This window comes from Amblyomma maculatum, chromosome 10, assembly GCF_055883805.1.
Source record: "Amblyomma maculatum isolate TAMU_Amacu chromosome 10, ASM5588380v1, whole genome shotgun sequence".
Classification (NCBI taxonomy): Eukaryota; Metazoa; Arthropoda; class Arachnida; order Ixodida; family Ixodidae; genus Amblyomma; species Amblyomma maculatum.
Window position 1 is genome coordinate 114,727,585 of NC_139353.1, and position 23,153 is coordinate 114,750,737.

General features: G+C 44.6%; 1 protein-coding gene and 1 long non-coding RNA gene across 2 annotated transcripts in view; both read left to right on the plus strand.

The window, feature by feature from the left end:
• Positions 1-4,515: 4,515 nt before the first annotated feature.
• On the plus strand, positions 4,516-6,222 carry LOC146177285 (uncharacterized). The gene is made up of 2 exons (XR_014701297.1): positions 4,516-4,887; positions 6,086-6,222. It is a non-coding gene; the product is annotated as an uncharacterized LOC146177285 (long non-coding RNA).
• Positions 6,223-7,746: 1,524 nt separating this feature from the next.
• LOC146177286 (uncharacterized) overlaps positions 7,747-23,153 on the plus strand; it is a 46,527-nt gene continuing 31,120 nt past the window's right edge. Inside the window, exons 1-3 of the mRNA XM_084581508.1 lie at positions 7,747-9,156; positions 10,231-11,382; positions 16,937-17,010. Of these exons, the coding sequence (XP_084437634.1) occupies positions 8,445-9,156; positions 10,231-11,382; positions 16,937-17,010 (1,938 nt within the window). The 5' untranslated portion in view covers positions 7,747-8,444. The remainder of the gene's footprint in view (positions 9,157-10,230; positions 11,383-16,936; positions 17,011-23,153) is intronic.

The window sequence follows — 23,153 nt, forward strand, 5'->3', positions numbered from 1 at the left end:
CTACAGAGCACTTAGTGACCCTAATGATAGCACACGTGAAGCAGCAGACAGAAACTAGAGGAAAAGTAATCAAAGACTTTGATAGGACGTTACAACACGCAAGCATTTGCAGCCTAAATTATTGGTATACCTTTGTCAAAAATTTTTGAGCATAAAGCCCTTTGCAGGGCTTCATTCAGGCTTGACAGACGCTTGTTTTCCTGCTGAAGCGATTCAACTTCAGTCTGAAGTTTCTGCATCTCTATTTGATGCCTGGTGACCGTGCTGGTCTCCCCGCCATCCACACTTCTCTCCGACATTGCTCCTTTGAGCACTTCATCCTCGGCTGCTCTCTTTGCTGAAACTTTATGTTTGGAATTTAGTTTCGGCTGAAATAGAAAGAAGCTTGCAAATTAGATGTCAGTGGTCCCCTGAAATGGGGTCTGTTGGATTTGCCCCGCTGTTTCAGGAGTATGCTTCTCGAAACAGTTATTCTCAAGGCGATGCAAAATGAGAAGGGTAGGTGGCTGCCTGTCTGTTGGCTTAGCAATGATGTTCTTTAGCCATTAAATAAGATACCTATCTCACCTGCTTTTGACATTGCACAGTGATCGACAGAAGTTTGTGAGATGGCGCGTGAAGAAGAAGTTATAGCGGTGCTGTCAGGCACAGCATATGAATGAGATGAACAGACATGCATTTTACGTCTGCTTGAGTAATGCGATGTGACCGGCTGGTGAAGCAACATAGAAGCGAATTTTGTTTCTGTAAATCTGCATCCCGTAAATTTTCGTCCATGACTGCATATGCATGCAAAGTGATTGCTGCCTCTTTCTGCACTCTGCTTTGCCACAGAGTGCTGTATCGCCAGTTGCTCGACATCCACATGATACTGTTATGAAATTTTAAGGGCGACAGTGTGAAAGACAGAGGAAAGAAGAAGCACAGGATGAGCACTTATCCTGTGATTTCTCTTTTCCTGTTCACTTCTCTTATGCTGTTGCCCTTAAAATGTATCACCAACTCACCTGTTTAGTTTAACCAGTGTGAGTGAAGGTACCCAGAGGAGAAAAAGTGAAATAATGGGAAGACGACAACACTAAGTAATTGCTATAGATGGAGCTTACTGCAATTTAAAATGCTTGGCTGTATGGGAGCAAAATTAGTAGTTTTTCCACCTCACGTCTTCATGTGGCAGTCCCACTGCTGCTCTATAAGTTTATTCATAGTCAAAATATGACCATAATTTCCTTCCCTCACTTCCATACTTAAAAGCATGATGTTGTACTCGCTAGTGAGGTACAACTCTCGTACTGGTTCACTTAATCGGCTTGACAAGCTTAATATGTTTCTCCTAACATTTGTTTTGTCATGTGCTACAGTCGAAAATACAAGACTGTGCCTTACTTCAGTGCTAAGAACAAAACGAGTTTCACAATTATTCAGCTGCAAACTCTGCATTGAACTGCGCTGCTTGAATTTTCTTATTGCATGAATTTTCATAGCAAGGGTGTTACCGTGTTTTCAAAGGATGGTTAACCCGTGCTTTTTGCCCGGTTCGATATATGTTTGTTAGTAGAACAGAATTATAACCTCACTACGGCCAATATCACACGTAAAGTATCAACGGACAAGGCGTGGACTACGTGCAGGCATATTTCCTTGCAATAGGATGCACACCTCAAAAGTTAATTATGACCTGTGAAATATGACCCCACTGTAACTGTTAAAAACTCCACAGGTTCGGCGATAATTGATTTACTGACTCCTGCAAGCTAAATGCATGAAGCTCCGTAAGAAATTAAAAAAAAATCAGACCTTCTTTTGTGGTGGGCCCGCGCTTCCCGAACTCTTGCGCGCTGCCATACGGCGGTTAGCGCGCCAGGTTTTCATTCCTTCTTCTGTCTCTGCGATTTTCAACATACAATAATAACTAAGGGATGTTAAGACAATGTTCAGGAACGCTTCAAAGCATCGTACACTTACCCGTCATGTGAATTAGCCGCGCCTTGTAATATCCTCCTCGAGTGTGTTCGTCTCCTTCCCAGAACACATCGTACAGCTTCCCACGCTCGAAATCCTCAATATCATTCGGTTTAAAACCTCTGACATCGTCGTCTGTGACAACGTACTTTTTATCCTCTCCGTCGTATTGAATGAGAACGAGCATTTCCTTGACAAAAATTACCTCGCACGACAATAAAACAACAGCAAACTATGGCGGTGCCAGAAGTGCCCGAGGCGGTAAAAACATAAAACACGAAGACGGATTCAGGTACGGATATGTCTGTGGCTAGTTAGGGCTTGGTTATGGCAGAAAGCCAAAACAAGGAAAACCTCCCTACCTAGAGGGAAAACAAAACACTATGGAGACAAACTTATTCCATGCTTCTCAAGCACTCTCAAGTAATGCGTTGGACATTTGACATGACTTTTTTTCTTGTTCGGACATTTTAGTTTGCCGCCTTGGAAACAGTACAAAAAACACGCAGCAGATAATCAGCAGTGTGCACTCAAGCAGTTCGCGAAATGCCCCAAATATCCGAACAGTTTAAACACTGAAAATGTTCTTCTATTCCAGCAAAAAAAAAAAAAAAAAACAAATAAATAAATAAAAAGTTGTCCAAAATATGTGGTTCCAACCTAGCAAGTTAAAGCTATTTGCGTAAAATGCTTTTGGCTCCTTTCACCCGCAATGCATAACGAACGGACACGGGGAACACAGGAAACAAGTTGGCTCACAGTATAGCTCGAGGTTATGTCAGCCGAGCAGTGAGCCAGGTTGATTCCCCCAATTTCTCGAGAGATGCACTAATCTTATTTTATGACTGCACTAATCACTTTAAGCTAGAAAGGCGGATATGTCCTCCACCAGACAAGAAACGACAAAAGGCAGGAAGTAATCTGGCGTCGGCTCCAGACGCGTGCCTTCTTCAGCCCTTCTAAATTAGCGCACATGTACCCAGCACAACACAATCCAAATTGTAAACACTGCGGTGAAATAGCAGGATACGATCATTATGGAGCTGCAAAAAAGCGCCGCCACCAGCAGACCTACTACCAGTCCCTTCTTTTGAGCGGTGGTAGGCTTATACTGGCCAGCTCAGACCCGTTAACGCAAGTTCGGGCTACTGAGGGGGCTCAAAAGGTCGCTGAAAGCAACGGACTTTTTTTTTTTTTTTGAAAAGTTTGCCACAAGGCATAAGTTGAGAAACGGGGAATGGGATGCAGGAGATAGAAAGTTAAAAGGAGTGAAGTCCAGTTGCGCTTATGTATTCGAGAAGGTTGGCAGTGTAGCGATTGTCCATTGTCCATTTCTCATAATCACAATCGCGATTCCACCGCAGGCCCACCTTCATGATTATCCGTTGCCTAATGTGAGTCGTTGATGGACTCGTCCAAAAGTGACGCACATCGCAGACATCAGGTGGAGTGTCATTATGAGGGCACTTGTCAGTCACTGGTAGATCGTTTTCCCGCCATCGATGTCGAACAGTTGGGGTCAGAGCCGCCCCTGCCCGGATCCGGCGCACTGTTACCTCCTTCTGCCGAGTAAGACTACGGGGGAGAGGGTGCGAACACGGAGGAATGAGAGCGCGTGTTCGCTGGCGCAGAACTTGCGAATCGGAAACGTGGGACAGGAACGGATCTGGGGGAAGAGGGGAAGGTGGTAGATCGCCTGATGTGTTTATGAGCATCATAGCATCCGCTTGAATATTATGTGGATCGCGAGCATGGCCGCGAATCCAGTGTATGCGCACAGGACATGGGCACTTCCCAGGTGGAAATTTTCTGTGGTTTCTTGCTGGAAGCTGCTCGTTTGTGCTGGAACCAGCAGGTTGCCTGCTGGATTTTTGCTGGTTGTACTGGTTCCAGCAGGGTGCTTGCTGGTTTTCCACTGGTCCCAGCAGGCGACCTGCTGGTTTTTCACTGGTCCCAGCAGGCGACCTGCTGGCTGTGCTGGTTCCAGCAGTGTACGTCTACTGGTCTCAGCAGGCAACCTGCTGGCTTTGCTGGTTCCAGCAGGGTGCTTGCTGGTTTTCTTTGCTGGTTTTAGAATTTTGCTGGTTCCCTCCTGGAATGCTACTGGAACCAGCAAGTAACCCACCCAAGTTTACAAACGCATGTAATGAAGTTCATTTACGCACGTGAGAACTTGTTGCATTCCCCTATCGCGAGCTCATTCATTCTACAAAAACGCAGCACGGAAAGTATATACCCGTTTTTACACCATGTTTCTGCTCCGTGATCAAAATATCACCGTAGCTGCGAAAGACACCTTTTTAAAGAAGCTAAGCTTTTTTTTTTTTTTCTTTTTCGGTCGTTAGCCGCAGTGGTATGCCGCTATGAGCTATTGCAAACATCAAAGGTGCAAAAAATGTTATTTGATTTTTACAATTTTGTTTATCACGCCGTAATGCATGAGGCTGTTACCGCTGTCACCTTCATTATCTGCTAGCGTAGCAGACGACGCGCCTTCGAACGATCTGGTGCAACGATCAGAGCAGAGCAAATGCAATTACGTGTAAGAGGGTATACAAATAGTAATATTAGCACAATTTGAAATATTTCAGGAGTATTTGTTCGTAACGTTTGACAAACGCGCATTTTGAGCGCTTACGACACTATCGTAACCAGTCTCCGGTTGACGCTCAACAAGCCAAAAGAAGCCGTTCCGAAGTTCAGACATTTACGTAGTGAGCTGTTTTGTGCTGGCTCGTGTTTGCGAATGGAGGAGTATTTTGTGCTTTTTACAATATTTAAACGTCGTCGTCAGTATGAATTATTTAAGACATTTTATCTGAAACATCTACGTAAGTTTGAACCGGTCAAGGTGGTGTGACAACTTCTGTCAAGACTGAGAAATGTGATGCGACATCTGCAAGGCCTAGGACCTGCGTGTGTTTGGTAAGTAAAAAAGTGCATCTCATTTCATTTTTTTTTTTGGTAGTCCTCGCGTTGTGTAACGTCTAGTGGATTTGCGAGAGCTTATTATAGGCACGGAGGAAAAGAACAGTGACTCAAGCGCGCACCGCTGCCAGCGCAGTTCGGCAGTGATGAGAGCCGCTTACTAGTCGAGTGACTATCGAAGTGAGCTGGTAATTTTGTCGTCCCTAGTTTAAAATAGGCCATATCATTTTGCCGAAGTATCATTGGTGCTATTTTCGGCAAGTAAAATATCTTTGTCACCCGATTGTTTTCCGCTTTGTACGAACAATGGTGAACAGACAAGGATTCAAAGAACGTCTAATCGCAAGTTAACACACTGTGCAAGTTAACAAATATTCGATACGGTTCGTTGCAAATAGACTAACTAGACTATCTTTCCATGTCAATCCATTTGCAGGGTATGGGTGTATGACTTGAGTGGCATACCAAACAAGATTAAAAGAATATGCCGCTAAACAGTCATGTCTGGCTAGCAATGGGTATACTTCTAACCTCTCTGATTTAATTTAAAGGAGCGAACAGTCTACGAGTCCAATGTAAACTTTGGGGATAATTTTTTTTTAGGTTTGTTGTTGATATTGACAAGAATGAGTCTTATGATGATTTAGGGAGAAATAATATAAAATGAAAAGCGGCATTTTTTTTCCTTCCACTTTTCATTTAATATTCTTTCTCCCTAAATCATCTTAACACTCATTCTTGTCAACGTCGACAACAAACCTAAAAAGACAAATTATCCCCAATATTTACCTTGGACTTCGCTCCTTTAAATTGTATCATAACGAGCCCCTCATTTCATCTAACCTTTCTGGTAATACCGCACCAGTTGTTACGTGGCATCTGCCTAAAGCAATGCAGACACTTTCCTAGGAGTGGCATTCTCATGGTTGAATGAATGAAACACCATGGGGGCGTGCGGGCATTGGTGCAGTCTGCACAGGCACATGCAAAAGCTAGCCACCCACACATTAGTAGAAGCGCTGTTCATTGAAAGTTTTCTCTAAACGTGGTTTGCATCACACTTGACCAGTTCTCTTGTGGATTTGCACCAAATATGTGGTTCTTAAGTAGATGCTTTCAATTTCCATTATTCATCTTTTATGTGCAGTAGCATGGTTTTGGTAGCATATTTTTCGGGTCTTTTTTTTTCATGCAGCTACCTTCATATGGCACCATCTGAGTTGGAGCTGGAGCACACCTGCTGCAGTACCACAGTCTCGAAGGGAAAATGTGTCCATGCAGATTGCAGAATGTATATGGGCATGGAAAATAAAATTAAACTATGAGTCATGACCTCTGCTGTTGCCTTTATTTTCTTTGTGCAGTCCAAGGCAGTCACTGCACCAAATTCTCGTAGGCTGACAAGCCCCCGGAGAACCAATCCACCAAATTCTGACTATATGCAGCCCTCGGTTGAAACCTAGCAGCCAATGGTTCCAATACCCGCTGGTCCCAGCAGCTACTGGTCCCAGCAGCTGCTGGTTCCAGCAGCTGCTGGGAACGTGCTAATAAACCAGCACTGCTGGAACCAGCAGGATCCCAGCAGGAAACCAGCAGAATATTTTCACCTGGGTTTGAACAGGGCAAGTGTATATGGACTGTGTTATTTGGAATGTGCGTCGAACGCCCTTAAGCTGTTTAAGGGCAGTGAGAGAGTCTGTGTAAAGATGAACTGCATTGAATGTAGGAACTGGCGGAAGGGAATGTATGGCATTGTAAATGGCTTGAAGTTCCAGTGCCAGACGAGTGCACGTATCCGCGGTACATGTCACCTGAGTGGTGAGATGCGGATGAGAGGGACTGTACACAGAAGTAACTCCTCGCTCTGCAGTATGTGATGCATCGGTATATAATATGCACCCTTCAGGCAGATGTGCGGATGATACCGACGGGAGCAATGGGGCGATTGTCCGTGAGCTGGCAGTACGACCATGGATCGAGGTAGTGTCTTTAAATGGTGTAGCTGTAAAGACTGTTTGCGAGCTCTGTTTGCCATCCGCTGATCAACGAGTTCAGTGAGCGTATTTAGCTGGGCGTACTCCTGAAGTACTGGTATGGGTATAGTGCCTCTATAGTATGGGTGTTAGGCGGGGAAGATATGTTATTGCACGCATAGCCTCACGATTGATGGTCTCGAGTCCCACTGTCTGCGGGTGAGACGTTAAAACTGTGCCTGGTAAATTATACGCGGCTGGAGGACAGAGCGAACAAGCTGGCGGGCCGTGTGAGCACGCGCGCCGCCAGATCGCATAGCTATGCGACGAATCAGACCTAGAGTAGCGTGAGCGGTCTTACTGATATGACCCTCAGCCACGGGGTGCCAGTCCCAGAGGAATGAAGAAGACCAAGAATGCGAACGGTTTGTGCCTGAGGAATCGGGGTATTATCTATCATAAAATTTATAGTGGGAGCTTTCCGTAAGCCAGCTTTATTTCCAATGCGAATAAAACAGGATTTTGTATGCGAAAGAGTTACCTAAAGGACGGACTTGAAGCCGGACTTGAAGCGCCCACAAATCGGTCATTGCTGACAACAAATGTTTTTCAATCCAATCCAATACCTTCCTTTCTCTGCTCGCGCCTCTACTGATTTCTACTTCCCAGTTTTTTTCCTCTTTGTTCCGAGCGGAGCCTGAGGTGCTGGGAATCTCGTGCACAATATATTTTAACGTCGTGTTTTCTGAAGTCATCGGGTTCATTGATGAAGTAGGTACTGTGATGAGTCCTCCTCGAGCTAAACGTTACCGCCGCTACCTGGAGCCTGGGCAGCCGGGAGATTTACCCAGGCAGACGCTGCGGTACCAAGAGCTAAAGCGAGCTGAAGCTAGCGATCTGAGTGGTAGTGTGTCAGGAGACGACGAGCCGGACGTTGCTCACTCTAGCAGAAGTTCGAACAGCCCTGCAAACGTTCACGAGTTAACCTCGCTGAGTGAGGGTGGCGAACACGGTCCTCCGAGCGGAGACGAGTCTGCGCCACACGGCGAGGATGGCGATGACGGCCCTTCGAGCGGAGACGAGTCTGCGCCACACGGCGAGGATGGCGACGACGGCCTTTCGAGCGGAGACGAGTCTGCGCCAGACGGCGAGGATGGCGACGACGGCCCTCCGAACGGCGGCGAGTCAGCATCTTTCAGTGAGCACGACGAAGATTATTTCGACTGCCAAGGCGAGGCGAACGAACATGAGACGAGGACGTTTTCTGAGGTAGGCGAAGACAGCGAAGACGGGCATCCCGGATACGAATCGTCATTCGTTAAGCATGACACGGGAAACAAAGACAGCCGTCCGTGCGAAGACGCGTCAGCATCATTCAGCAAGCGTGATGAGGAATTGAAAGAATACTTCGAAAAATGTTCAAGTGAATCCTTGCCGAACCTCTCCATCAATAAAGCACAGGCCATTCTTCTTGTTTTGACCTACATCGTGCATGCGGGTCTCTCCTGGGCACAGGTCGAAGGGCTCTTGAAGCTGATCAACACTCTTTGTGGGTGTGATGTTGTGCCCGACTCCACGCACATGTTTCGGAAGCTGTGGGAGACCGAACTGGACTCGCTTCAGGTGCACTTCTTTTGCCAGGATTGCTTCGAGTACTTTGGCAGAAAAAGTAGAAAAGAACGAACTGACACATTCACATGCAAGCGCTGCAGTGTTACGAGAACGGTGCGGTGGCTGACAGCGAAAGGCAGTTTCTTTCTTATTTTCGACCTGAAGGAACAAATCTACAATGCTGTGTCAAACTGCTCCATGGCACTATTCGAACGCTTGAAAGGGATGGCCTCAACTGCACCTGGAATGTTTGCAGACATTACAGACGGGCGGCTTTACCGGAGCATAAGAAACAGAGTAAAAGCGAAGTGGAGTGACATGACAGTCACCATAAATACCGATGGATCACCAGTGTTCAAATCAAGTAAAGCAAGCGTGTGGCCAGTTCAGCTACTTATTAATGAACTGACATTTAATGCTCGCTTCCAGAATGTAATTGTAGGAGCACTGTGGTTTGCCAAAACTCATCCTCCTCAATATTTATTTATGAAAGCATTTGTGAAGGCATTCAACGAAATTGGCACCATAGTGTGGAGGCATGGCAACGAAACTGTGCAGTCTAGGGTGGCTGTGGCATGCTGCTGCGTCGACTCGCCTGCCAGAGCAACGCTGCTGAATATGAAGCAATTTAATGGATATTTCGGGTGCTCCTGGTGCCTTCACAAAGGAACAGCTGTTGATGGTAAGCCATTTTGCATGATGTTCACTTTGCATTGTGATTTATTTGCAAACTCCTGTGAAAGTAGACAACCAGCTGACTTCATTATTTTGTTCGATGCACATATGGACAAGATTTTTTTATTAGTACAGTGTATAAATGTGACAGGTATAATGCATGGAAGTCGGACACCTGCAATAAATTCATTGGCAGCCATTTCTGTTACTACGGACACACTGTTTGACACCATGGCACCTGGTTTTGTACTGTTCTCTTCACCACCTATATTGGTAGTGTTATGAGCCTGCATTTGGTTGTATGGCATGCGTCATCTGATAAACTTTCTTAGTAGCCTGGAAGTGTGAATGGATGCTCTAATAAACACACCATCATTCATGTCATGGCTTTTGGATGTCCTACCTTATTTCGTCATGCAAAGAAATGCTGGCACTGACCAGCATGGCAATCCAGGAATGGGATGAAGTAGATAGGCCTTTGTCAACAGTAACTACATTTATCCCATCCTGGTACCTAATGTTCACTGTTGACATTTAATTGTATAAGTATAGCATTTTGAACCCCGATACGGTGCTGTATGACATTGCTGTTACTGCAATATCAGTTTTGCCCATAGTGTTTTTATTTTCATGTCCAAGGTTACTGAAAAGTCGCATGTGCTACATATGGTACAGCTTCATCAAATTAAACCCTCACAGACACTGGCTGCTCACAGTTCCTGTTCTGATATCCCACTGTGTGTACTTTACAAAACACCTCTAGGGCACTACATGACTTAAAAGAATTTGTTCCCCCATTGATTCTTAGCAGTTGCTTCATATAGGAAATCATCTATTAATTGCTGTTAGTGCATTTATTTGGATGTTTGAATGTGCATATTTCAATTTAGCAACTTTTACCGAAATATAACCTGGCTAAGGCTGGAAATCGGACTGGTTGCTGTGCATTTAAGTGTAGCACGGAGTGAACATGTACATATAAAAATGAAAGCTAATTTGCCTTTATTTCTTTGTGGTTATTTTCACTATTTTTTCATCATAATATAACTGTTGTAAAATACTCATGCTTTATCTTTCGCAGGAACTATTCGGTACCTTCCAGGCAGCCAGTCGGCATTGCCACGCACCCACACCAACATGGTTCAAGACATGCAGGATGCCCACAGTAAGCGCCAGCTTGTGCATGGGGTTAAAGGGCCTTCTCCTCTCATGGGCCTCCAAGGATTTAACCTTGTGTGGAGTTTGCCACCCGACTATATGCATTGTGTGCTAGAGGGAGTTGCACAGCAGCTGACTGAGGTGTGGCTAACTGCTGTTGGTAAACCTTTTTACATTGGTAGACATATTCAGGAGCTTGAGAGCCGAATTCAGCAACTTAAGCCTCCAATTATATTCTGCCGCTTGCCTAGGCCAATTGGTGAGCGCAAGAATTGGAAGGCGATCGAATGGCTGTACTGGATGCTATATTATGCTCTTCCTTGTTTAAAGGATTTGATTCCTGACAAGTATCTGCATCATTTTTCTTTATTGTGCCAAGGCATTTTCCTTCTGATCCAGACATGTGTCAGTGATGTAGATTTAATTGAAGCAGACCAGCTTCTTTCATTGTTTGTTAATAGAGTAGTGGTACTGTATGGACAAAGCAGTGCAACATTCAATGTGCATCAGCTGTTACATCTTTCAAAAAGTGTTGAAATGTTGGGGCCTTTATGGGGGATCTCCACATTTCCATTTGAGAATGGAAACGGGCAGCTATTGAAGCATGTGACTGCTGCACAAGGTGTGCCTCTGCAGGTCGCAGAACGTTGTATAATGAAGACTTGGCTGAGGAATACAAACAGATTTGTGGAGCTCTCATTACATCTTTTAGAAAGAAAAAATAGAATGATAAAGACCCGTGCCATAAGAGGGACCGGTACCCATGTGCTCGGAGCTTCATTGAGGTCAGTTCCTCTAGAAGAGACTGTGGCTGAGATGTTTGTCTCTGAATATGGGCAAGTACCTGCTATGATGCATTATGCACGAGTGGAAATTAATGGCATTGCAATTCACAGCACTCAATACACTCGAGCACAGAAAACTTCCTCTCATTGTCTGAAGATGCAGAGTGGTGTTTATTGCCTTGTAATAGACATATGTTCCTTCACTGTAGATGTCCGAAAGGTTGCACTTGTTTGCCAAGAATTGGTGATCTGTGAGCCAGTGTTCCAAAATGTCAAGTACATGCACCTTTGTAAGCGTCCTCCTCCAAATCGAAATCTTCAGCTATTCTCACCTGATGATGTCGTCACCCAGTGTGTGTTCCTTCAGATAGAGAATGTTTCATATGTTTGTGTTATTGCAAATAATTATAAAATAGATTGAATGCCAGATGGATTTCAGTGCCGTGGTAATTATGACAGCCTGAAGGGGAAAGTAGAGCTTAAAAATTCCTAGAGTAAAAGGAATTGCAGTCACTGACCAAGCCAACATGAAAAAAAGATGTTTCGGAACCTCTACGGGTTCCTTGATCTCAATGAGGCGGAAAGGTGAGGGAATGGAATTTTTTTTTTCATTCCCTCGCCTTGTCCACCTCACTGTGATTAAGGAACCCGTAGGGGCTCCGAAACGTCTTCTCTATATTTTATGTCTCTTGCAGGTTTAAAGCCTGACTGGAGATCATATAATTTAATTTCTTCGAACTGATGGTCTTTCCGATTGAAATGCTTGGAAACTGCTTTCGGGAGGTTTTTGCCTGTATCTGCTCGATGTTCATTAAGCCTTACGTTCATTGGTTGCCCTGTCTCTCCGATGTACTGTTTATGACAGAAGGAGCATTCTAGAAGGTAGATAACGTTTGAAGATGTGCAGTTAAAGCCTGATTTTATGTGAAAAGTGAAATCACTTGCATTACTTTTAACCATGTGTCTTTTTGTATGTGACTGCATGTCTTACATCTAGGTCGAGAGCAAGGGTGTGCCTGTATTGAATGCTTGTTTTCGAGTTTAGAATGTACTAGAATATCTCTGAGGTTTGCGTTATGTTTGTATGTTACCCTTGGTGCCTCTGGAAATATTTTCTTCAGGTGTTCATTACACATTAGTATATGGGATGGTATTTCCGCAGAATATTGTTTATGTCTGGAAGGGCATTGAAGTATTTAGTTACAAAATAAGGCTGGCATTCAGTGTTGGTCTTTGGTCGTTTCAATAGCACATCGTTGTGGTTTAAAGTGCTTGCTTTTTCGAGGGCCATATTAAGAGAGTTGCCGGGATAGTTTCTATGGATTAGTGTTGCTTTGCTACCTAATGCAAACGGCTGTTCAACATTACCTTAGGTTAAAGATTAATCATTCGGGTTAAAGTACTTGTTTACTGATGTATATTTAACTTTTTTAGAGCTCTTTATATTTTCTGCTGCATATATGAAACTATATTCCAGTTTACAGATGAACTGCTTCGTGCAAATGTGCTGCTGTTTTGTCCTGTTTGCTGTTTAGCAATGGATTATCGACTCTCCAATGTTCGGTGTTGCTGAAGATTCTGAAAGCAGCATTTGTGGAATTTGACATAAACCATCTAATGATCAAGTGTGTTGCAGACCAACGAGGCCGTAATGATGAAACCACACCCATTTCAGCATATTATATTATTACTCCAATAATTGTGACTTAAACATACATTTTACTGTTTATAAGAAGTACATAACACTGCTATTGAGACAGTTTTTTTCTTTCTTTTGTGAATGTGAGGTAACATACCTGCTGGAGAATTTCTCTCAAATCATGCATACTTTTCTCTGAACTTGGAAGCATGCAGAGAGGTATGAGCAGCTCACCTGTTCATTTATGTCCAGCAGTACCAATGAAGTGTCCATGTTAAAGGACCTATTTCTCTTTTGTTTCCTTGTCTATTTTCTGTTGACGTCCTAGCTTTTCTCCAGACTTGCAAAATTGTTGACTACAGTAAATTCTTATCATTCCCTTCTCTCATTTATCTTCATATGTAATTGACATTTTGTACTGTTTCTTTATTAGTTTGTTATTTTGAAATATAAGTGCTTTTTATAGTTTTTACTTATTGCTAATTTCTTGTGCTTTTTGCTACATGTATATATTGTTGAGTATGTATCACTTTGGTTTTGCAGTTTTATGTGAACTGTCATTTGTTGTTAACTAGAGTCATTTACTGATCAACAATCTGTCTACAAAGATGTGATCTAGCAGTGTACCCCAGTACAGGAATCTGTCCATGCCTTACTGTACACGTTACTTCAATTGCCTCGAAATATGATCACCCAGTGCTCTTATTATATGCTCAACACTATTTCTTTTTTTTTTTTGCAATTGGGTCGTAGTTTGTATTACTGTACTTACTGTACATGTTACTTCAATTGCCTCGAAATATGATCACCCAGCGCTCTTATTATATGCTCAACACTATTTCCTTTTTTTTTGCAATTGGGCTGTAGTTTGTATTACTGTACTACTCAATTTTTGAACTCCTCAATTTGGCTGCAGTGCATGCTTTCATTTTAGCGTGTTACTGAATAACCCCAATAAATAATTTCTGTGCCTACTTCTATGCTTCTCATTACTTCATAGTTAAGCTTCTCATTTTAAAAAGCATAGATTGCCATGGTGACATGGGTCTCTGATAATGGGAAGGCTATAGTTCATGCAAACCGACCTGTTTTCTCTTTTACTGTGCAATCTAGGATGTACAGCCATGAGCAAAAGTGGTATACAACACCTAACCAGTGGTGGAGCTCTGGAAACCTCCATCGAAAAGCCATCTAGCAACACCGACAGGCACAGAGAAAATGACACATGCATGTCGATGAAATGGGGCAGTGCCACAATTGTCCCTATCCCAGATAGCTATTGTAATATGTCATTGCAAGGTAGATTTATCGAGCTTCCCCACCAACTGAGTGTATACCACTTTTGCTCATTACTGCACATACATAAAGCATGTAGGCTGCTTTAATTTTCTTTAGCTAGCTATCTAGAAGCTCGCAAATTAAGCATGCAAGCAAAAAGAAATCTTTGACAGCAATATATATATGCCAAGGTACAACCTTTGTTATTGCATATATGTTATCCTGAATATGGTTACTTTAGGACAAAGACCTCCCATATTTGTCCAGGTAATGCCATCAGGTGCCAAGCACATGCCACCTTGACCCTGCACACTTCTTAATCACAGCTGGCCCTTGATATTTCTTCTGCACCCTGTAGAACTTGCCTTAATTCTCTTATTGTAACAATCCATTATACTTATGGCATCTGTTATCTTGCTTTTGCATTACAATTAAGCCACATACAGGCCTGATTATTCATCAGTTTGACTATTAATTGTGTAAAAATATTGTGCCAGTAATCAGCATTTGTTCTCAAAAGTTCCCTGCTCTCTTCCTATGGAATAATGTTGCGCTTAATAATTTCCTATCTACACAGCTTACTACATGGTCCCTGTAACTCTCTTTATTACCCACTTCCACGGGTTCCTGCCCCACAGGGGAACACCTGGTCTTGAGGGGTATATATTGTCATTCATATATGATCTCAGAAAACCTGTCAAATGCCGCCTTCTCATTCTATATAGTTATGGCCCAGATCTTCAGTCATTACCTCCTGCCTTCCCTTACCACTTCACTGATCTCACTACCAATTGTAAACAGTATGTCATCGATTGACTCTTAACTGTTGATTGTTAAGCGCACAAATTTTAGGACCATTTGTTTTTAATATATAGTTTTTAAACTGAGACAATTTATTGATGAATTTGAGCTATATCGCGCAGTCCCGTTGAGGTGAAAGGAATCTGCCGCACCGCGACAGAACGCACACGAAAAATCTGTCGCATGACTGCACCCATGAAAAACTTCTGTCGCGCGCAGGCGCGTGACTGCAATTCGCGACAGGCAGCTGAGCGGCACGACTCTGTCGCAGGATGGTATACCGTCCTGCGACAAAACGACGACAGGCACCTCTGTCGCGCGACTGAACCCACGACAGACAATTTGTCGAGGCATGCGCCTCTCTGTCGCGCGGCCCGACTCTCTCTGTCGCACGACAGTACTTGCGACAAAAGTCGGTCGCGCGACAAAGCCTGCGACAGGCGCCTTTGTCGCACGGCAAAGGACAGGGTATATGTATGTCGTGCGACACAACCCCCCAGACGTGTCTTTGTCGCGCGACTGAACTCGCGATAGAACCTTCTGTCGCGCGACTCAACGCACTACAAGAACTTTTGTCGCGCGACAAAAAAATGTGTCGCGCGACATAAATACGACAGAAAATTCTATCGTGCGTCTATCGTGCGTTTCGATCGGGTGGCGCGCGCTGAAAGGCAACAACCTTCAAAAGATGCACGCTCGTCAATGCAATGCGGCGGTTTAAAAAAAAAAAAAGCTTGTTTAAAATTCGCGTCAAAGTGAACGTGAGCGTGACGCTTTTGATGTCATGGCCTCCCCAATTTGTATTGTTCGCTGGAGCCCATGAGCCGTCATGTTTTGTACGTATGGGCGTCTATGGAGCCTTCGCTACCTAGTACATATACCTTGGCAGCGGTGGCCCGCCGGAGCAGACAACAGAAAGTTGTCGAAAGAGCGTGTGGTTGTCTGCTCGTGGCTCGCCGGGTCTGTGCGGCACAGACCGCATATTTTTATGTCTCTTGGGCTGCTACGCGGAACGACTGCAGTTTGGAACGACGTCAAGGTGAGCAACGTTTTTTGCTGAACTACGCTGCATTGAAGCAGTTTACCACGACCCCGCCGGCTGGTGGCATTTAAGTTTCGCAGCTCGTGAACAGGCGCGCCGGCTGTTCAGGCATATACAAGTTCAGGCTCTGTTCGTGAGGATCCGGCAGTTTCCAACCGCGTCGAGGTTTCATATGTGGTGTTCCTGCGAAACTGAGCTGCATTTCGAACAGTTTACCTCAGCACGCTGGACAAAGTGGCATGTGAAGGCATCAAGGCCCGCCGTTGTGCCAACATTGCGTATTAGCCGTCCGCTGCGGCCAGGCCTGACGCTGTTTGCCGAACGGCTAGTTCTTTAAGTGTTGCGTTTAACATGGGCGATGGTAAGCTAAGAAATGTTCAATTCTTGACTTTCTTGTCAAACTGCGCAGTATTTCAGGCAGTTTAGCTCAGTACGGCGGTGACTGCGCTTCAAAAAGTCGCGCGTGAAGGGCAAGCTAACAGGCTTGACAAGGCGTGCTGGCCGCGGCGACGGGCCATTGCGTGACGCGGTTTTGCGTGGTGTCGCGTTTACATGGCAACCGCAAGGTGAGATATGTTTCATTCTTGTCAAACTTGGAGGCATTTCGGGCAGTTTAGCTCAGCATGGTGGTCTGCGCTTCACAAAGTCGCGTATGAAGGGCAAGCCAACATGGCGTGCTCGCCGGCCGCGGCGAGGCCAGGCCGCGGTTTTGCGAACGGCTAGTTTTGCGTGGTGTGGCGTTGCATTTACCGAAACAAAGTTAAAGTGAGAAATGTTTTATGCTGCAAGCTTCATTGCTTTAGCTGTTCCGTGCTTTAGAGGAATATTGTTAGTTTGGTGGCTGTTATTTCACTCACTGTCGAAATGTATTTTCAGATAGGTTCGGTTAGCCTGCATTACCTAACCTCTACGTTGCAAGAGTAGCTTTTGTATCAATTTTACGAATGGCAGCTTTTCTGTTCTTGACCATAACTGCTGCTCACCAAGTCTTAAGTACGCACCTACATGCATAGATGTGGGCACGGCGCAGTGGCCTTACATTTCATTGCAACCTTCTGCCTCATGTTCATTCCTTTTCCAACAGCACTGCACGTACCCATGGACTGCAGCCGAAGCACGGAAGATGTGACGAGTGAGCGGTGTTGCCTTCCCCCGAGCGTCAGTGCTCCTCTCTTCCCTGAACAATACAAGTTACCCTTGCTAAAGTAGTTGCAACTGGGACTGTTTATTTTATGTATAATGCCTGTTTTGTTACATATCATTTGCCTTATTTCGGAAATCAACGTTATGCTACTTTTGTCTATACCTAAGTGCTGTTTCTCGCTTTGTGTATTTTTATTTTTCTGGACTGTGCACATCGCCTAATGTGTGTGAACATTGGTCAATGGATCCGCCTACATCTGTTGCATCTCTTATGTGTTTTATATGCAGCAAAATAGATATTCATTTCACAAAACCCTTGGCGTCTTTTCTGCAATACTGTTTTGCAAAGGCTGTGGCGCAGCTGCGTTGATGGCCAGATTAGAGAACTGGGAATTGATTTTCCGTGTTGTTAAACATGCTGAAAATAAAGGAAGCCATAGCAGACCACGTAAAACCAAAATAATGCGCCAAAAGGGCAGGGACGGGCGCAGTGCATACAACCATTCAAATAGCGTCGCGTTCAGCAAGACCGGAGGTAGTAGCCGCCGGCGGTTTGGTGCGCTACAGTTAAATGGGCCCTCTGGGAGGGTCCACTGTTTACCAATGTCTTTCTCTATGACGATATCGTGGCACTGTAGCCTGACATCGGCACGCCAGTGGCCATCACCATAGAGCGACAAAGGCAAATGAAGCACAAAAAATGGATTCGCTACTGGTCAACCAATCGATACCGGGTAACGATGATCTGTTACTCAACCTTAGCGTAGCCATCACGCGCGACGTGTTCAACAGGAACTTAGGTGGCGTTTTTGCTTGCGTGCTGCAAGCTGCCGATCGGACAGAGCAGCGTATAGGCAGGAAACAAGTAAATGGTGGTGCGGCTCGTTTAGTGGGGTCAGAGTGGGGCTAAGTGTGCCGCAGCGTTATCAATTTCATTCACAACAGTTTCTATTCTGTGCAGTTAGTTTCACGCCTGGCGTCTGTTCCGCTTATATTATTAGCGTTGTCATCGTCTCTCGTGCAATTGCCTAATGGGGAGCACTACCGTACGTTAACTAATACGAGAATGACGAGACAATTTGAACTTATAGGGGCAAATAAAACTAAATATGACGGTCACCTCCAGAACCCACAGCGAATGCATGCCCTTCGGTGCTCAACTGCGCCCCTAGCGGCCAGCGCTGACCCTATATTAAACTTTGGCGGGAGTTTCGTGACCAGAAAAAAAGTATTGAGGAACTCTGGCTTTGTGTTTATATATTTTTTCTGTAACTAATGTTCTAAAGTATAGTGTGAGCGCAAGCCCAGTGAAACAAACTCGGAGATGTTCAGACTCGCCTATGCTATTTTCCGCGTTATATATATGACAAAGGTATTAATTATTCGGCCCAATTACCTATTTGAAATTATTTCTTTGAGAAAAAAAATGACAATGAAACAGTATATACTTTAAAGAAACTACTACTTTGTTTACACCACGCTAACTTACGCCATACAATTTACAGGCCCTTAAAGAATGCTGCTAAGTGACCACCTATTTTTATAAATCATTCGCCAAGTGCGTGGAGCCATATTAATTGTACAGAGAAAGGCACAGAAGAGCAGAAGTCACGAGGACGATTTTTTTATTTCGCCAGGAATCGTTTTCGGTCGTATCGACAGGTACTGCCGCAGTAGGGTGCCGACACGCGATATTCGCCCGGCGAATCCAACGCTGCCGAACGATCGGCAATACTTACCTCTTTTATGGCAATCAAATGCTGCGCGCATATTACCGCAAAGTCCCGAACAAGTATCTATCGAAAAAACTTGCAACGTTGTGCAAACTGGGAGAAACTAACATCAACAAAGTGCGCCAATGCGCAACTAGGCACCAGAAGCACTACGTAATGTGAGATGAAGGTGTTGTGTATAAATTTTCCTTGTCATGCGGGAAGCATTCATTGGCCAGACGGGGAGATGTCTGAACGAGCGCCTAATGGAACACGCTCGCAACGTCAGAAACGGGCAAGGCGGATCGCTGGTTGATCACATTCGCGCATGCAAGTCAAAAACCTGTAAGCCTTTCTTTGAAGTATGGTAATAGGAAAAAGCAGAGAAAGAATAACGCGCGAAATCATTGAAGCCGAAAAATAATCATGTCACGATGCGCGTGTGCAAGCACGCCTTCCATTCTCTCAGATAAAGAGCTCGTTGTTCCAAGGCATTGATACGGTTTTCACACGTGATTCCTGTTTTCTGTGGTATAAATGTGATGCTTCAGGAGAATAAAATTTGTTGGAAGTTAGCGCTCCTGATGTTCGTCTCCCGTCTGGGTGTGGCCTCGTCTTTTTCTGTGCTTTAGTGTATTGGAGCTATGTACCAACAAGCCCAAAAAGCCACACTACTAATCTTTACGTCTGTCACCCTGATCTGATAGAAGTGTTATCCTCTACCTGCTTTCAGTGCGCGACTTTCCCCATCATCCTGGTGATGCTCCGTATCACCTCGTAAGAAAAACTATCCACCGCGACCAATGCGAGTGAGGCGGCGCGAAGGCAGAGCACCAATACTTTCCTCCGTTCGGCTGTAATGCTCAGAAACAAAAATGTATTCATTGGTGGTGTGTGTTCGTCAGCTTTGGTGGATGTGAGTGCGACAGTCTCTGAAATGAGTTATGGGTTTCAACGCTTTTTGGGACACAAACTGATGTCTCAATGCGATCGTGTTTGAACGTTTAGTAGTGTTAGTGGAGAGGTGTCACGGCCTATGAGTGTGTGTACTGCCAAAGTGTATGCGGGTGGTGCAAGCTTTCAAGCCGAATTTTTGTGCTACCCCATTAAACGCATGACTTTATAATAGGAATAGACTTTCTGAAGTTTTGTGGTGTTACCATGGACTGCTAAAATGAAGATGTTTATACTAACGGTGCTAATCTGCCGTCCTTTTGAAAGCGGCCGTAACGAAGAAACAGTTTTTAGTATTACCAAAGACAGAGTAGTTCCACCTGGCTGCCACGATCACCCCAGTGGACGTTCCACTTACTGACCAGACGACATTTCAGGCAGTGGTGCAACCAATTCACGCAGCTTTCCTCAACCAAAATGTTTATAATTCTCATTGTATGATCTCCGTGCACCACGGCAGTGCTTCGTTATGGACGCTGAACCCATTGTCCGAGCCTGTAGTTTTACCAACAGGCGTGCAGCGTCTTTGCTTTGGTCCCAGATGCTACGACTGCACCCGTACCTTAGGCCACTGATGCCTTCCACATGATCAGCTCCGATCTAAGCTCGCCTCAACCTACGCTTGTGAATATTATTCTACACGTCTCGCCTATGTTTGATTTTTCTGAAAAAATGGAAAAATACACCCTGTGTCTCAGACCCATCATACTATCGACAATGGTTCGTCTCGTCCCATCAGTCAAAAGGCATATCGCGTGTCCCCATCTAAGCGTAAGTCATTCATGAGCAAGTGAAGGACATGCTATGCAAGAAGGTGACATAGCAGTCGCCCGGCACTTGGGCTGTTCCTGTCATTGTCGTGCGGTAGAAAGAGGGTTCATGGAGATTTCGTGTGATCATCGACGTCTCATCACCATCATCAGCCTGATTATACCCACTCAGGGCGAAGGCCTCTCCCATATTTCTCCACTTAACCCGGTTCTGTGCTAGCTGCATCCACATGACCCCTTCGAACTTCTTAACGTCATCCGCCCACCTAACGTTCTGCCGCCCCCTGCTACGCTTTCCTTCCCTTGGAATCAAGTTTGTTATCCTAAGCGACCATCGGTTATCTTCTCTTCGCACTACATCAACTATGGGGCTGAAACGTGGAGGCTAACCAAAAGGGTTCTATTTAAGTTGAGGACAACTCAGAGGGCTATGGAACGAGAAATGGTAGGGGTAACATTAAGAGATAGGAAGCATGCAGAGTGGGTGAGAGAAATAACTCAAGTTACTGACATTCTAGTGGAAATTAAGAAGAAATGGGCATGGGCATTACATGTAGTGCAACCCAAGTAGCACAAAGTGGGCTATGAAGGGTGGACCCCGGTGGGTCCGATGTAGGCACTGCAGGAGAGCCACGGTGGGCTTAATGTGGGTGCAGCAAGAGGGGCCGACATAGGCCTCAAGGGGGCTTGTCGACAAAGCCCCGATGGGCCCCACTAGGGACCGATGCAGGCAGCCCTTGCGGGGTTGCCCATCTTTTACCCGCATTGCCAAAAGGGCACATCCCGCCAGCTCCCCCCGAAGGTCCTACTTTGGACAGATTCGGGCAGCCACTCTGGATGAACATTTTTTTTATTTCGGTAAGCCCCTCAGATAATGACATAGCACATAGCACCGTTGCTGGTTCTATAGCGCAAGCCGCACTTGGGCTTGCCCACATTATTCCCATAGGGGTCTGACACAGGAAATTTATGGGAAGTCTAGTCCAAGTTTCACCAATCAATATTCATGCACATAATAAAGTAATTATTTTATACATGTCTGCACTTTCTAAACAGCCACAATATAAATTTTGCAATAATTCATAACAATATTCTAGCCTAAATGACTTGATGAACATCTTTCTGAGGCTATGGAGATGTGTGTTCTGAACAGTAATATCGTGCCGAGAGTTGCAGGCTGTCCACAGTAACCACATAATTAGCAACAGTTAGCAATCAGTGTTTTAGTATTTTTAGCGCAATTTGCATGAGCGCGAAGACTAAAGCCATGTAATTTGTATAACCGACTAAATATGGCAACAACTGTTATACAAATCATCTCTAATAAAAATTTAGGGCAGCATCTAATACAAATAAAGGTTGAAAAGAATGATTACACAATTGCACGCACGCCTTCTAGCCCCATTACGGTCGATGTGGGACCTACAATGGTTTTGTGGGGGCAGCCTCAATTGGGCTGGGTGTTGTTTTTTGAACCTAGATCCCACCTTCTGTTTCACCTGCCTTCAAATTCCCCACAAGGAACCGATTTTGGTACCATGCGGGCACGCCGCCTTTCAGCCCCATTACAGCCTATGTGGGACATAAAGCGGTTTAGCTAAGGCTGCCTCATTTCAGCTTCACGAGGGCTTGCCCAAATTGAGCTCTTCCACCTGCCCTCAAGTAACCTACAAGGGGCCGATTGGGGCGGCATGTGGGTATGTTCGTATTTTTCCCCCACTAAGGCCGATGTTGCTCCCACGAAGGTTTAATGGGGACGCCCTTACGGAAATGCCATATCTGGACTTATAAAAAAAATCCAGATCAGGTATATCAGGAATTGGGCAGATATGGTATATTGGGACAGATCTGGGCCAGATAAGGCATATCTGCCCAATTCCTGATTTCGAGTACCAGATAAGGCATATCTGGTTGTATATGCCTGATCTGCCCAATTCCTGATTTCGAGTACCAGATAAGGCATATCTGGTCAGATATGCCTTATCTACCCAATTCCTGATTTAAAGATCTAGCCCGCATGGCAGGTAGGTTTTGAACTATAGATCTATATATCTGCATATCAACATAACACTTTATTACAACACACACAAAACAATTTCAGTATTCCAGCTAAACGCACGCTCAATCAAGTTTGCCAAGGGAAACCTGAATTTCCCCTTTTATTTCAAACCTTACAGGAAAATAACTCTGAAACCACAGGTTTTCTTTTTTCCCTGCCTATATGGAATCACTCAAAGACGGTCCTGAATTACGTGTGTATACCGAGGGCCAAAGACATGCTCATCTGTTAGTAAATATTGAGATTCTACTCATTTACGCACGATACTATAACAAACTAATGAGATATCTGAACAGAATAATGTCTACACGAGAAGCTAAAGTGAAATACGTACCTAATAAATTAGATATTACATTTTTATTCTGCTCTTTTACACACAGAGCTTTAACCAGTAAATGCTTTTAGTTCGAGCTGGTTTACTTGCGAAGCTAAATAAAATAAACGGCTATTAATCGAACTAGACTATTAAAATGAAATTTAAAGGTTTGTCGACACCCGGGAAAGGTACCGCTAAACCACAAGGGCGATAAAACACACACTGCTGGGACTTGCTGATAATACCTAAACCTTAGCAAAGTACATATAGGCTGTCAGGAACTACTGGTGCTACCTTAAGCAGAGACTGCAGTGCAAAATGAGCGAACGCGCCTAACTCGTGGTTGC